The sequence below is a fragment of the Entelurus aequoreus genome, linkage group LG23, assembly GCF_033978785.1.
Source record: "Entelurus aequoreus isolate RoL-2023_Sb linkage group LG23, RoL_Eaeq_v1.1, whole genome shotgun sequence".
Lineage (NCBI taxonomy): Eukaryota > Metazoa > Chordata > Actinopteri > Syngnathiformes > Syngnathidae > Entelurus > Entelurus aequoreus.
Window position 1 is genome coordinate 9,889,981 of NC_084753.1, and position 16,212 is coordinate 9,906,192.

At 35.8% G+C, this 16,212-nt stretch overlaps 1 protein-coding gene across 1 annotated transcript in view; it reads left to right on the plus strand.

Annotated features, from left to right (window-relative positions):
* LOC133641176 (protein Daple-like) overlaps positions 1-16,212 on the plus strand; it is a 166,237-nt gene that overhangs the window by 124,973 nt on the left and 25,052 nt on the right. Inside the window, exon 19 of the mRNA XM_062035108.1 lies at positions 5,086-5,202. Within this exon, the coding sequence (XP_061891092.1) occupies positions 5,086-5,202 (117 nt within the window). The remainder of the gene's footprint in view (positions 1-5,085; positions 5,203-16,212) is intronic.

Below are 16,212 nucleotides of genomic sequence, written 5' to 3' on the forward strand. Positions count from 1 at the left end.
ACCAATAACACAAAGCTCAAGTAAGGATGTTTTCATATCTCAGCGTTCTTTTTAGGTTGGATTGGAACAGTCTCTATCAAATAGTGGGGCGGGGCCCCCTGGGGGGACGCGCATGACCTTGGGGGGACATGCTTATTGTGCCGTAGCAGAGTATGATGAAAGGTTTGTAGCACTTGGCTCCACTGGAACCATGCTGGGACACCAGGAAAGACTTGTTTCTTTTAATGGTAATACGTTTATGCAGAGGTGTACTTATAACAAGGAATTGCCTGTGAATGCTCCAATGCTGAAGTTGAAGTGACAGAATGTAGAAGGAATGGAAGAATTGTTGGAATGTTGAAGAGTTAGAATTTCCAGGAAAAGCGGAATTAGGTGTTGATGTTGTGAAAGTGTTAGTTAGAATGTCCAGGATGAGTGGAATGTGTTGATGTTGGAATGTGTTGATGTTGGAATGTGTTGATGTTGGAATGTGTTGATGTTGGAATGTGTTGATGTTGGAATGTGTTGATGTTGGAATGTGTTGATGTTGGAATGTGTTGATGTTGGAATGTGTTGATGTTGGAATGTGTTGATGTTGGAATGTGTTGATGTTGGAATGTGTTGATGTTGGAATGTGTTGATGTTGGAATGTGTTGATGTTGGAATGTGTTGATGTTGGAATGTCCAGGATGTTGGAATGTGTTGATGTTGGAATGTGTTGATGTTGGAATGTGTTGATGTTGGAATGTGTTGATGTTGGAATGTGTTGATGTTGGAATGTGTTGATGTTGGAATGTGTTGATGTTGGAATGTGTTGATGTTGGAATGTGTTGATGTTGGAATGTGTTGATGTTGGAATGTGTTGATGTTGGAATGTGTTGATGTTGGAATGTGTTGATGTTGGAATGTGTTGATGTTGTAATGTGTTGATGTTGGAATGTGTTGATGTTGGAATGTGTTGATGTTGGAATGTGTTGATGTTGGAATGTGTTGATGTTGGAATGTGTTGATGTTGGAATGTGTTGATGTTGGAATGTGTTGATGTTGGAATGTGTTGATGTTGGAATGTGTTGATGTTGGAATGTGTTGATGTTGGAATGTGTTGATGTTGGAATGTGTTGATGTTGGAATGTGTTGATGTTGGAATGTGTTGATGTTGGAATGTGTTGATGTTGGAATGTGTTGATGTTGGAATGTGTTGATGTTGGAATGTGTTGATGTTGGAATGTGTTGATGTTGGAATGTGTTGATGTTGGAATGTGTTGATGTTGGAATGTGTTGATGTTGGAATGTGTTGATGTTGGAATGTGTTGATGTTGGAATGTGTTGATGTTGGAATGTGTTGATGTTGGAATGTGTTGATGTTGGAATGTGTTGGTGTTGGAATGTGTTGGTGTTGGAATGTGTTGGTGTTGGAATGTGTTGATGTTGGAATGTGTTGATGTTGGAATGTGTTGATGTTGGAATGTGTTGATGTTGGAATGTGTTGATGTTGGAATGTGTTGATTTTGGAATGTGTTGATGTTGGAATGTGTTGATGTTGGAATGTGTTGATGTTGGAATGTGTTGATGTTGGAATGTGTTGATGTTGGAATGTGTTGATGTTGGAATGTGTTGATGTTGGAATGTGTTGATGTTGGAATGTGTTGATGTTGGAATGTGTTGATGTTGGAATGTGTTGATGTTGGAATGTGTTGATGTTGGAATGTGTTGATGTTGGAATGTGTTGATGTTGGAATGTGTTGATGTTGGAATGTGTTGATGTTGGAATGTGTTGATGTTGGAATGTGTTGATGTTGGAATGTGTTGATGTTGGAATGTGTTGATGTTGGAATGTGTTGATGTTGGAATGTGTTGATGTTGGAATGTGTTGATGTTGGAATGTGTTGATGTTGGAATGTGTTGATGTTGGAATGCTTTCAATAGCTTGACAAATGTGGGAATTGTGCAACCTAGAAACATGTCCCATTCATTTCAATGGGAACTTCCTGGAAATTTGGGAAAAGTGGGATTATCTGGAAATGATTAGGAGCATGAATGTCCTGAATGAGCTGAATTGGTTGGTGTTGGAATTGTTTAAATCGGTCAAGAAATGTTGAAGTAGTAACACTTTTTGAATTGAAAAATGGTATTACAGAATTCCATGTCCATGTCCATGGTTCTCGACCGGAAAAGGGTGGAGTGCCATCTCCGGGTTGCCCCAAGTGGAGGAGTTCAAGTACCTGGGAGTCTTGTTCACGAGTGAGGGAAGAGTGGATGGTGAGATCGACAGGTGGATCGGTGCGGCGTCTTCAGTAATGCGGACGCTGTATCGATCTGTTGTGGTGAAGAAGGAGCTGAGCCGGAAGGCAAAGCTCTCAATTTAGCGGTCGATCTACGTTCCCATCCTCACCTATGGTCATGAGCTTTGGGTTATGACCGAAAGGACAAGATCACGGGTACAAGCGGCCCAAATGAGTTTCCTCCGCCGGGTGGCGGGTCTCTCCCTTAGAGATAGGGTGAGAAGCTCTGTCATCCGGGAGGAGCTCAAAGTAAAGCTGCTGCTCCTCCACATGGAGAGGAGCCAGATGAGGTGGTTCAGACATCTGGTCAGGATGCCACCCGTACGCCTCCCTAGGGAGGTGTTTAGGGCATGTCTGACTGGTAGGAGGCCACGGGGAAGACCCAGGACACGTTGGGTAGACTATGTCTCCCGCCTGGCCTGGGAACACCTCGGGATCCCCCGGGAGGAGCTGGACCAAGTGGCTGGGGAGAGGGAAGTCTGGGCTTCCCTGCTTAGGCTGCTGCCCCCGCGACCCGACCTCGGATAAGCGGAAGAGGATGGATGGATGGATGGATGGATATTATGGAATTTTGGAAAAAGCAGGAAATGTTCAAGTTCTTAAAACAACTTGTTTTTTTGTCCTGACTAAGAGGAATGTTTGACAGTTGAAATGTGTTCAAAAATGTGAGGAGTCATCACACTAAAAAAGGTTGGAAAAAAAAAAAAAACAGGAATTCCTGGAAATGTGTTGAAGGTGGAAAAATGGTTGTTTGAATTACCAGGATGAATTGAATGTGTTGAAGGTGGAAAAATGGTTGTTTGAATTACCAGGATGAATTGAATGTGTTGAAGGTGGAAAAATGGTTGTTTGAATTACCAGGATGAATTGAATGTGTTGAAGGTGGAAAAATGGTTGTTTGAATTACCAGGATGAATTGAATGTGTTGAAGGTGGAAAAATGGTTGTTTGAATTACCAGGATGAATTGAATGTGTTGAAGGTGGAAAAATGGTTGTTTGAATTACCAGGATGAATTGAATGTGTTGAAGGTGGAAAAATGGTTGTTTGAATTACCAGGATGAATTGAATGTGTTGAAGGTGGAAAAATGGTTGTTTGAATTACCAGGATGAATTGAATGTGTTGAAGGTGGAAAAATGGTTGTTTGAATTACCAGGATGAATTGAATGTGTTGAAGGTGGAATGCTTGAAGAATGTGGAAGTTTGAAAAATGGATCAATCATTTTGAATTGGGAAAATGTCCCTAAAAACTATGAATTCTAGGAAATCCGGGATTTTTTAAAATAATTGTTGAAAGGGAGCACATAATTGCAGAACATGCTGAATATTTTGAAGATGGAACACTTTGAATCGCATTACAAATGTGGGAATTGTGGGACTTTGAAAAATGTTTGGAATTTCATGAAAATTTGGGAATTCAGGTAAAAGTGGGAATTTTTTTTTAAATAATAAAAAATTTTGAATGGTCTGAATGAGAAATGAGTTGAAATGGTTGGTGTTGGAATTTTTGAAATCGGTCAAGAAATGTTAAAGTAGTAACATTTTTCATCGAGAAATGGTATTAAGGAATTTCTGGAATCTACGCAAAACCAGGAATGTTTCCAGTTCAAAAACAATTTTGTTTTTTGTCCTGATTAAGACGAATGACTTTTCTACATTTCTCTACAGTCTACCACACATTTAGACTTTTCTCTACAGTCTACCACACATTTAGACTTTTCTCTACAGTCTACCACACATTTAGACTTTTCTCTACAGTCTACCACACATTTAGACTTTTCTCTACAGTCTACCACACATTTACACTTTTCTCTACAGTCTACCACACATTTAGACTTTTCTCTACAGTCTACCACACATTTAGACTTTTCTCTACAGTCTACCACACATTTAGACATTTCTCTACAGTCTACCACACATTTAGACTTTTCTCTACAGTCTACCACACATTTACACTTTTCTCTACAGTCTACCACACATTTAGACTTTTCTCTACAGTCTACCACACATTTAGACATTTCTCTACAGTCTACCACACATTTACACTTTTCTCTACAGTCTACCACACATTTAGACTTTTCTCTACAGTCTACCACACATTTAGACTTTTCTCTACAGTCTACCACACATTTACACTTTTCTCTACAGTCTACCACACATTTAGACTTTTCTCTACAGTCTACCACACATTTAGACTTTTCTCTACAGTCTACCACACATTTAGACTTTTCTCTACAGTCTACCACACATTTAGACATTTCTCTACAGTCTACCACACATTTAGACTTTTCTCTACAGTCTACCACACATTTAGACTTTTCTCTACAGTCTACCACACATTTAGACATTTCTCTACAGTCTACCACACATTTAGACTTTTCTCTACAGTCTACCACACATTTAGACTTTTCTCTACAGTCTACCACACATTTAGACTTTTCTCTACAGTCTACCACACATTTAGACATTTCTCTACAGTCTACCACACATTTAGACTTTTCTCTACAGTCTACCACACATTTAGACTTTTCTCTACAGTCTACCACACATTTAGACTTTTCTCTACAGTCTACCACACATTTACACTTTTCTCTACAGTCTACCACACATTTAGACATTTCTCTACAGTCTACCACACATTTAGACTTTTCTCTACAGTCTACCACACATTTAGACTTTTCTCTACAGTCTACCACACATTTACACTTTTCTCTACAGTCTACCACACATTTAGACTTTTGTAGAAAAGTCTAAATGTGTGGTAGACTGTAGAGAAAGTATGAGGAATTAGTGATGAAGAATGTCATCCAAGTGTTGTTCTTCAGGCTCTCCAGAAAGAAGAAGGTCACAACCTGCAGGAGTTCTCCAAAGATGAGCGACGACACTCGGCCACCACTGAGTTGCTTCATATCAAAGATCATCTAATTGAAGTGGAAAAGAGTGTAAGATGTTTTATTTCTTCTTATCTTTATTGATTTCAACTAATGCAGTTATTTATTTTCATCTACACTATGTTTCATTTGTGTGTGTTTACTACGCTCGTATGCTTCAGTGCAGTGTGAACACAATTTAAAGAGGACCTCATCTACTAACTACACAAGCAGTGAAGTGTCAGCTTGTGTAAAAGGTAAATAAAAAGAGAATACAACAAATCCTTTTCAACTTATATTCAATAGAATAGACTGCAAAGACAAGATATTTCATGTTCACACTGACAAACTTTGCAAATAATCATGAAGTTAGAATGTAATGGCAGCAACACATGTCAAAAAAGGCATTTTTACCAGTGTGTTACATGGCCTTTCCTTTTAACAACACTCAGTAAAGGTTTGGGAAGTGAGGAGACACATTTTTGAAGTGGAATTCTTTCCCATTCTTGCTTGATGTACAGCTTAAGTTGTTCAACAGTCTCCCTTCTCATATTTTAGCTGCCACACATTTTCAATGTCTGGACTACAGGCAGGCCAGTCTAGTACCCACACTCTTTTACTACACTGTTGTAACACCTGGCTTGCTGAAATAAGCAGGGGCGTCCATGGTAACGTTGCTTGGATGGCAACATATGTTGCTCCAAAAGCTGTATGTACCTTTCAGCATTAATGGTGCCTTCACAGATGTGTTAGTTACCCATGTCTTGGCCACTAATACACCCCCATACCATCACACATGCTGCCTTTTACACTTTCACCCTAGAACATGTCTTGACCACTAATACACCCCCATACCATCACACATGCTGCCTTCTACACTTTCACCCTAGAACATGTCTTGACCACTAATACACCCCCATACTATCACACATGCTGCCTCTTACACTTTCACCCTAGAACATGTCTTGACCACTAATACACCCCCATACCATCACACATGCTGCCTTCTACACTTTCACCCTAGAACATGTCTTGACCACTAATACACCCCCATACCATCACACATGCTGCCTTTTACACTTTCACCCTAGAACATGTCTTGACCACTAATACACCCCCATACCATCACACATGCTGCCTTTTACACTTTCACCCTAGAACATGTCTTGACCACTAATACACCCCCATACCATCACACATGCTGCCTTTTACACTTTCACCCTAGAACATGTCTTGACCACTAATACACCCCCATACCATCACACATGCTGCCTTTTACACTTTCACCCTAGAACATGTCTTGACCACTAATACACCCCCATACCATCACACATGCTGCCTTTTACACTTTCACCCTAGAACATGTCTTGACCACTAATACACCCCCATACCATCACACATGCTGCCTTTTACACTTTCACCCTAGAACATGTCTTGACCACTAATACACCCCCATACCATCACACATGCTGCCTTTTACACTTTCACCCTAGAACATGTCTTGACCACTAATACACCCCCATACCATCACACATGCTGCCTTTTACACTTTCACCCTAGAACATGTCTTGGCCACTAATACACCCCCATACCATCACACATGCTGCCTCTTACACTTTCACCCTAGAACATGTCTTGACCACTAATACACCCCCATACCATCACACATGCTGCCTTTTACACTTTCACCCTAGAACATGTCTTGACCACTAATACACCCCCATACCATCACACATGCTGCCTTTTACACTTTCACCCTAGAACATGTCTTGACCACTAATACACCCCCATACCATCACACATGCTGCCTTTTACACTTTCACCCTAGAACATGTCTTGACCACTAATACACCCCCATACCATCACACATGCTGCCTTTTACACTTTCACCCTAGAACATGTCTTGACCACTAATACACCCCCATACCATCACACATGCTGCCTTTTACACTTTCACCCTAGAACATGTCTTGACCACTAATACACCCCCATACCATCACACATGCTGCCTTTTCCACTTTGCATCAGTCCATCTTAGATGAGCTCGGGCCCAGCGAAGCATTTCTGGGTGTTGTTGATAAATGGCTTTGGCTTTGCATAGTAGAGTTTTTACTTGCACTTACAGGTGTAGCGACCAACTGTAGTTACTGACAGTGGTTTTCTGAAGTGTTCCTGAGCCCATTTGGTGATATCCTTTACACACTGATGTGGCTTTTTGATGCAGTAGCACCTGAGGGATCCAAGGTGTGTAATATCATGGCTTACCTGCAGTGATTTCTCCACATTCTCTCAACCTTTTGATGATATTACGGAGTGTAGATGGTGAAATCCCTAAATTCCTTGTTGAGAAATGTTGTTGTTCAACAATTTGCTCAGGCATTTGTTGACAAAGTGGTGACCCTCGCCCCGTCCTTGTTTGTGAATGACTGAGCATTTCATGGAAGCTACTTTTATACCCAATCATGGCACCCACCTGTTCCCAATTAGCCTGTTCACCTGTGGGATGTTCCAAATAAGTCTTTGATGAGCATTCCTCAACTTTCTCACTCTTTTTTGCCACTTGTGCCAGCTTTTTTGAAACATGTTGCAGGCATCAAATTCCAAATAAGCTAATATTTGCAAAAAGTAACAAAGTTTGTCAGTGTGAACATGAAATATCTTGTCTTTGCAGTCTATTCAATTGAATATAAGTTGAAAAGGATTTGTTGTATTCTCTTTTTATTTACCTTTTACACAACCTGACAACTTCACTGCTGTTGGACTTGTAGTATATTATTGGTAGTATATATTGTAGTATATTATTGGTAGTATATTATTGGTATAAAAGTTGAACCAAACGTGTACAAGGATATTTGATGTGTATATAATTGAAGTGTTCATATTGTGTACAAAGTGTATTTATATGTTGTGTAAAGGAAATGTCACATTTCTATGAAGGTGAAGATCAGAGCCTTCTTGTATTTGAGACTAGTTCTAGTCTTAGGCCAAATAAGCATTTGAGACTAGTTCTAGTCTTAGGCCAAATAAGTATTTGAGACTAGTTCTAGTCTTAGGCCAAATAAGTATTTGAGACTAGTTCTAGTCTTAGGCCAAATAAGTATTTGAGACTAGTTCTAGTCTTAGGCCAAATAAGTATTTGAGACTAGTTCTAGTCTTAGGCCAAATAAGCATTTGAGACTAGTTCTAGTCTTAGGCCAAATAAGCATTTGAGACTAGTTCTAGTCTTAGGCCAAATAAGTATTTGAGACTAGTTCTAGTCTTAGGCCAAATAAGCATTTGAGACTAGTTCTAGTCTTAGGCCAAATAAGCATTTGAGACTAGTTCTAGTCTTAGGCCAAATAAGTATTTGAGACTAGTTCTAGTCTTAGGCCAAATAAGCATTTGAGACTAGTTCTAGTCTTAGGCCAAATAAGCATTTGAGACTAGTTCTAGTCTTAGGCCAAATAAGTATTTGAGACTAGTTCTAGTCTTAGGCCAAATAAGTATTTGAGACTAGTTCTAGTCTTAGGCCAAATAAGTATTTGAGACTAGTTCTAGTCTTAGGCCAAATAAGCATTTGAGACTAGTTCTAGTCTTAGGCCAAATAAGTATTTGAGACTAGTTCTAGTCTTAGGCCAAATAAGTATTTGAGACTAGTTCTAGTCTTAGGCCAAATAAGTATTCGAGACTAGTTCTAGTCTTAGGCCAAATAAGTATTTGAGACTAGTCTAGTCTTAGGCCAAATAAGCATTTGAGACTAGTTCTAGTCTTAGGCCAAATAAGCATTTGAGACTAGTTCTAGTCTTAGGCCAAATAAGTATTTGAGACTAGTTCTAGTCTTAGGCCAAATAAGTATTTGAGACTAGTTCTAGTCTTAGGCCAAATAAGTATTTGAGACTAGTTCTAGTCTTAGGCCAAAAAAGTATTTGAGACTAGTTCTAGTCTTAGGCCAAATAAGTATTTGAGACTAGTTCTAGTCTTAGGCCAAATAAGCATTTGAGACTAGTTCTAGTCTTAGGCCAAATAAGTATTTGAGACTAGTTCTAGTCTTAGGCCAAATAAGTATTTGAGACTAGTTCTAGTCTTAGGCCAAATAAGTATTCGAGACTAGTTCTAGTCTTAGGCCAAATAAGTATTTGAGACTAGTCTAGTCTTAGGCCAAATAAGCATTTGAGACTAGTTCTAGTCTTAGGCCAAATAAGCATTTGAGACTAGTTCTAGTCTTAGGCCAAATAAGTATTTGAGACTAGTTCTAGTCTTAGGCCAAATAAGTATTTGAGACTAGTTCTAGTCTTAGGCCAAATAAGTATTTGAGACTAGTTCTAGTCTTAGGCCAAAAAAGTATTTGAGACTAGTTCTAGTCTTAGGCCAAATAAGTGCTCAACTTCAGCCTCAACTCTTTTGGTCTGTAAAATTGTCTATTTATGAATGTAAAACTGTTTGTTTATTTTGTTGAGCGCAGACAGCAGAAACAACAAAGTAACTAATACACTGTACATCATCCCCTGAAGAGAAACTAACTAACCAACTAACTAACTAACTAACTAACTAACTAACTAACCAACTAACTAGCATACTGTACATCATCACTTGGAGAGGAACTAACCAACTAACTAACTACATAACTAACTAACTAACAAACACACTGTACATCACCCCCTACAGAGGAACTAACTAACTAACTAACTAACTAACTAACTAACACACTGTACATCATCCCCTGAAGAGAAACTAACCAACCAATTAACTAACTAACACACTGTACATCATCCCCTGAAGAGAAACTAACTAACTAACTAACTAACTAACTAACTAACTAACTAACTAACTAACTAACTAACTAACTAACCAGCTAACTAACAAAGTAAGTAACACACTGTACATCATTCCCTGAAGAGTAACTAACTAACTAACTAACTAACTAACTAACTAACTAACTAACTAAGTAAGTAACACACTGTACATCATTCCCTGAAGAGAAACTAACTAACTAACTAACTAAGTAAGTAACACACTGTACATCATTCCCTGAAGAGAAACTAAATAACTAACAAAGTAACTAACTAACTCACAAAGTAAGTAACACGCTGTACATCATTCCCTGAAGAGAAACTAACTAACTAACTAACTAACAAAGTAACTAACCAACTAACAAGGTAAGTAACACACTGTACATCATTCCCAGAAGAGAAACTAACTAACTAACTAACAAACAAAGTAACTAACTAACTAACAAGGTAACTAACACACTGTACATCATTCCCTGAAGAGAAACTAACTAACTAACTAACAAGGTAACTAACACACTGTACATCATTCCCTGAAGAGAAAATAAATAACTAACTAACAAAGTAACTAACCAACTAACAAGGTAAGTAACACACTGTACATCATTCCCTGAAGAGAAACTAACTAACTAACTAACAAAGTAACTAACTAAGTAACTAACAAGGTAACTAACACACTGTACATCATTCCCTGAAGAGAAACTAAATAACTAACTAACAAAGTAACTAACCAACTAACAAGGTAAGTAACACACTGTACATCATTACCTGAAGAGAAACTAACTAACTAACTAAGTAACTACCAAGGTAACTAACACACTGTACATCATTCCCTGAAGAGAACTAACAGGAATGAAGTGCAGTTTCTTTCACTGCTTTATTTTTTCAACACAACTGATTGTAACTCACTGAATGTTTCACATCATATTGTTGCAAAATATTGTAAACAACAAATATCTGAATCCAGTCATTAGTCAAACCAATGTAGTGTCATATGAACCAATGTAGTGTCATTTGAACCAATGTAGTGTCATTTGAACCAATGTAGTGTCATTTGAACCAATGTAGTGTCATTTGAACCAATGTAGTGTCATATGAACCAATGTAGTGTCATATGAACCAATGTAGTGTCATATGAACCAATGTAGTGTCATTTGAACCAATGTAGTGTCATTTGAACCAATGTAGTGTCATATGAACCAATGTAGTGTCATATGAACCAATGTAGTGTCATTTGAACCAATGTAGTGTCATTTGAACCAATGTAGTGTCATTTGAACCAATGTAGTGTCATTTGAACCAATGTAGTGTCATATGAACCAATGTAGTGTCATATGAACCAATGTAGTGTCATTTGAACCAATGTAGTGTCATATGAACCAATGTAGTGTCATATGAACCAATGTAGTGTCATATGAACCAATGTAGTGTCATTTGAACCAATGTAGTGTCATTTGAACCAATGTAGTGTCATTTGAACCAATGTAGTGTCATTTGAACCAATGTAGTGTCATATGAACCAATGTAGTGTCATATGAACCAATGTAGTGTCATTTGAACCAATGTAGTGTCATTTGAACCAATGTAGTGTCATATGAACCAATGTAGTGTCATTTGAACCAATGTAGTGTCATATGAACCAATGTAGTGTCATATGAACCAATGTAGTGTCATTTGAACCAATGTAGTGTCATATGAACCAATGTAGTGTCATATGAACCAATGTAGTGTCATATGAACCAATGTAGTGTCATTTGAACCAATGTAGTGTCATTTGAACCAATGTAGTGTCATTTGAACCAATGTAGTGTCATTTGAACCAATGTAGTGTCATATGAACCAATGTAGTGTCATATGAACCAATGTAGTGTCATTTGAACATCCATTGTAATAATGTAGTGTCATTTGAACATCCATTGTAATAATGTAGTGTCATTTGAACATCCATTGTAATAATGTAGTGTCATTTGAACATCCATTGTAATAATGTAGTGTCATATGAACATCCATTGTAATAATGTAGTGTCATATGAACATCCATTGTAATAATGTAGTGTCATTTGAACATCCATTGTAATAATGTAGTGTCATATGAACATCCATTGTAATAATGTAGTGTCATTTGAACATCCATTGTAATAATGTAGTGTCATATGAACATCCATTGTAATAATGTAGTGTCATTTGAACATCCATTGTAATAATGTAGTGTCATTTGAACATCCATTGTAATAATGTAGTGTCATTTGAACATCCATTGTAATAATGTAGTGTCATATGAACATCCATTGTAATAATGTAGTGTCATATGAACATCCATTGTAATAATGTAGTGTCATTTGAACATCCATTGTAATAATGTAGTAAGTGTCATTTGAACATCCATTGTAATAATGTAGTGTCATATGAACATCCATTGTAATAATGTAGTGTCATTTGAACATCCATTGTAATAATGTAGTGTCATATGAACATCCATTGTAATAATGTAGTGTCATTTGAACATCCATTGTAATAATGTAGTGTCATTTGAACATCCATTGTAATAATGTAGTGTCATTTGAACATCCATTGTAATAATGTAGTGTCATATGAACATCCATTGTAATAATGTAGTGTCATATGAACATCCATTGTAATAATGTAGTGTCATATGAACATCCATTGTAATAATGTAGTGTCATTTGAACATCCATTGTAATAATGTAGTGTCATTTGAACATCCATTGTAATAATGTAGTGTCATATGAACATCCATTGTAATAATGTAGTGTCATTTTGACATCCATTGTAATAATGTAGTGTCATTTGAACATCCATTGTAATAATGTAGTGTCATATGAACATCCATTGTAATAATGTAGTGTCATATGAACATTCATTGTAATAATGTAGTGTCATATGAACATCCATTGTAATAATGTAGTGTCATTTGAACATCCATTGTAATAATGTAGTGTCATTTGAACATCCATTGTAATAATGTAGTGTCATTTGAACATCCATTGTAATAATGTAGTGTCATATGAACATCCATTGTAATAATGTAGTGTCATTTGAACATCCATTGTAATAATGTAGTGTCATTTGAACATCCATTGTAATAATGTAGTGTCATATGAACATCCATTGTAATAATGTAGTGTCATTTTGACATCCATTGTAATAATGTAGTGTCATTTGAACATCCATTGTAATAATGTAGTGTCATATGAACATCCATTGTAATAATGTAGTGTCATATGAACATTCATTGTAATAATGTAGTGTCATATGAACATCCATTGTAATAATGTAGTGTCATTTGAACATCCATTGTAATAATGTAGTGTCATTTGAACATCCATTGTAATAATGTAGTGTCATTTGAACATCCATTGTAATAATGTAGTGTCATTTGAACATCCATTGTAATAATGTAGTGTCATTTGAACATCCATTGTAATAATGTAGTGTCATATGAACATCCATTGTAATAATGTAGTGTCATTTTGACATCCATTGTAATAATGTAGTGTCATTTGAACATCCATTGTAATAATGTAGTGTCATATGAACATCCATTGTAATAATGTAGTGTCATATGAACATTCATTGTAATAATGTAGTGTCATATGAACATCCATTGTAATAATGTAGTGTCATATGAACATCCATTGTAATAATGTAGTGTCATATGAACATCCATTGTAATAATGTAGTGTCATATGAACATCCATTGTAATAATGTAGTGTCATATGAACATCCATTGTAATAATGTAGTGTCATATGAACATCCATTGTAATAATGTAGTGTCATATGAACATCCATTGTAATAATGTAGTGTCATATGAACATCCATTGTAATAATGTAGTGTCATATGAACATCCATTGTAATAATGTAGTGTCATATGAACATCCATTGTAATAATGTAGTGTCATATGAACATCCATTGTAATAATGTAGTGTCATATGAACATCCATTGTAATAATGTAGTGTCATATGAACATCCATTGTAATAATGTAGTGTCATATGAACATCCATTGTAATAATGTAGTGTCATATGAACATCCATTGTAATAATGTAGTGTCATATGAACATCCATTGTAATAATGTAGTGTCATATGAACATCCATTGTAATAATGTAGTGTCATATGAACATCCATTGTAATAATGTAGTGTCATATGAACATCCATTGTAATAATGTAGTGTCATATGAACATCCATTGTAATAATGTAGTGTCATATGAACATCCATTGTAATAATGTAGTGTCATATGAACATCCATTGTAATAATGTAGTGTCATATGAACATCCATTGTAATAATGTAGTGTCATATGAACATCCATTGTAATAATGTAGTGTCATATGAACATCCATTGTAATAATGTAGTGTCATATGAACATCCATTGTAATAATGTAGTGTCATATGAACATCCATTGTAATAATGTAGTGTCATATGAACATCCATTGTAATAATGTAGTGTCATATGAACATCCATTGTAATAATGTAGTGTCATATGAACATCCATTGTAATAATGTAGTGTCATATGAACATCCATTGTAATAATGTAGTGTCATATGAACATCCATTGTAATAATGTAGTGTCATATGAACATCCATTGTAATAATGTAGTGTCATATGAACATCCATTGTAATAATGTAGTGTCATATGAACATCCATTGTAATAATGTAGTGTCATATGAACATCCATTGTAATAATGTAGTGTCATATGAACATCCATTGTAATAATGTAGTGTCATATGAACATCCATTGTAATAATGTAGTGTCATATGAACATCCATTGTAATAATGTAGTGTCATATGAACATCCATTGTAATAATGTAGTGTCATATGAACATCCATTGTAATAATGTAGTGTCATATGAACATCCATTGTAATAATGTAGTGTCATATGAACATCCATTGTAATAATGTAGTGTCATATGAACATCCATTGTAATAATGTAGTGTCATATGAACATCCATTGTAATAATGTAGTGTCATATGAACATCCATTGTAATAATGTAGTGTCATATGAACATCCATTGTAATAATGTAGTGTCATATGAACATCCATTGTAATAATGTAGTGTCATATGAACATCCATTGTAATAATGTAGTGTCATATGAACATCCATTGTAATAATGTAGTGTCATATGAACATCCATTGTAATAATGTAGTGTCATATGAACATCCATTGTAATAATGTAGTGTCATATGAACATCCATTGTAATAATGTAGTGTCATATGAACATCCATTGTAATAATGTAGTGTCATATGAACATCCATTGTAATAATGTAGTGTCATATGAACATCCATTGTAATAATGTAGTGTCATATGAACATCCATTGTAATAATGTAGTGTCATATGAACATCCATTGTAATAATGTAGTGTCATATGAACATCCATTGTAATAATGTAGTGTCATATGAACATCCATTGTAATAATGTAGTGTCATATGAACATCCATTGTAATAATGTAGTGTCATATGAACATCCATTGTAATAATGTAGTGTCATATGAACATCCATTGTAATAATGTAGTGTCATATGAACATCCATTGTAATAATGTAGTGTCATATGAACATCCATTGTAATAATGTAGTGTCATATGAACATCCATTGTAATAATGTAGTGTCATATGAACATCCATTGTAATAATGTAGTGTCATATGAACATCCATTGTAATAATGTAGTGTCATATGAACATCCATTGTAATAATGTAGTGTCATATGAACATCCATTGTAATAATGTAGTGTCATATGAACATCCATTGTAATAATGTAGTGTCATATGAACATCCATTGTAATAATGTAGTGTCATATGAACATCCATTGTAATAATGTAGTGTCATATGAACATCCATTGTAATAATGTAGTGTCATATGAACATCCATTGTAATAATGTAGTGTCATATGAACATCCATTGTAATAATGTAGTGTCATATGAACATCCATTGTAATAATGTAGTGTCATATGAACATCCATTGTAATAATGTAGTGTCATATGAACATCCATTGTAATAATGTAGTGTCATATGAACATCCATTGTAATAATGTAGTGTCATATGAACATCCATTGTAATAATGTAGTGTCATATGAACATCCATTGTAATAATGTAGTGTCATATGAACATCCATTGTAATAATGTAGTGTCATATGAACATCCATTGTAATAATGTAGTGTCATATGAACATCCATTGTAATAATGTAGTGTCATATGAACATCCATTGTAATAATGTAGTGTCATATGAACATCCATTGTAATAATGTAGTGTCATATGAA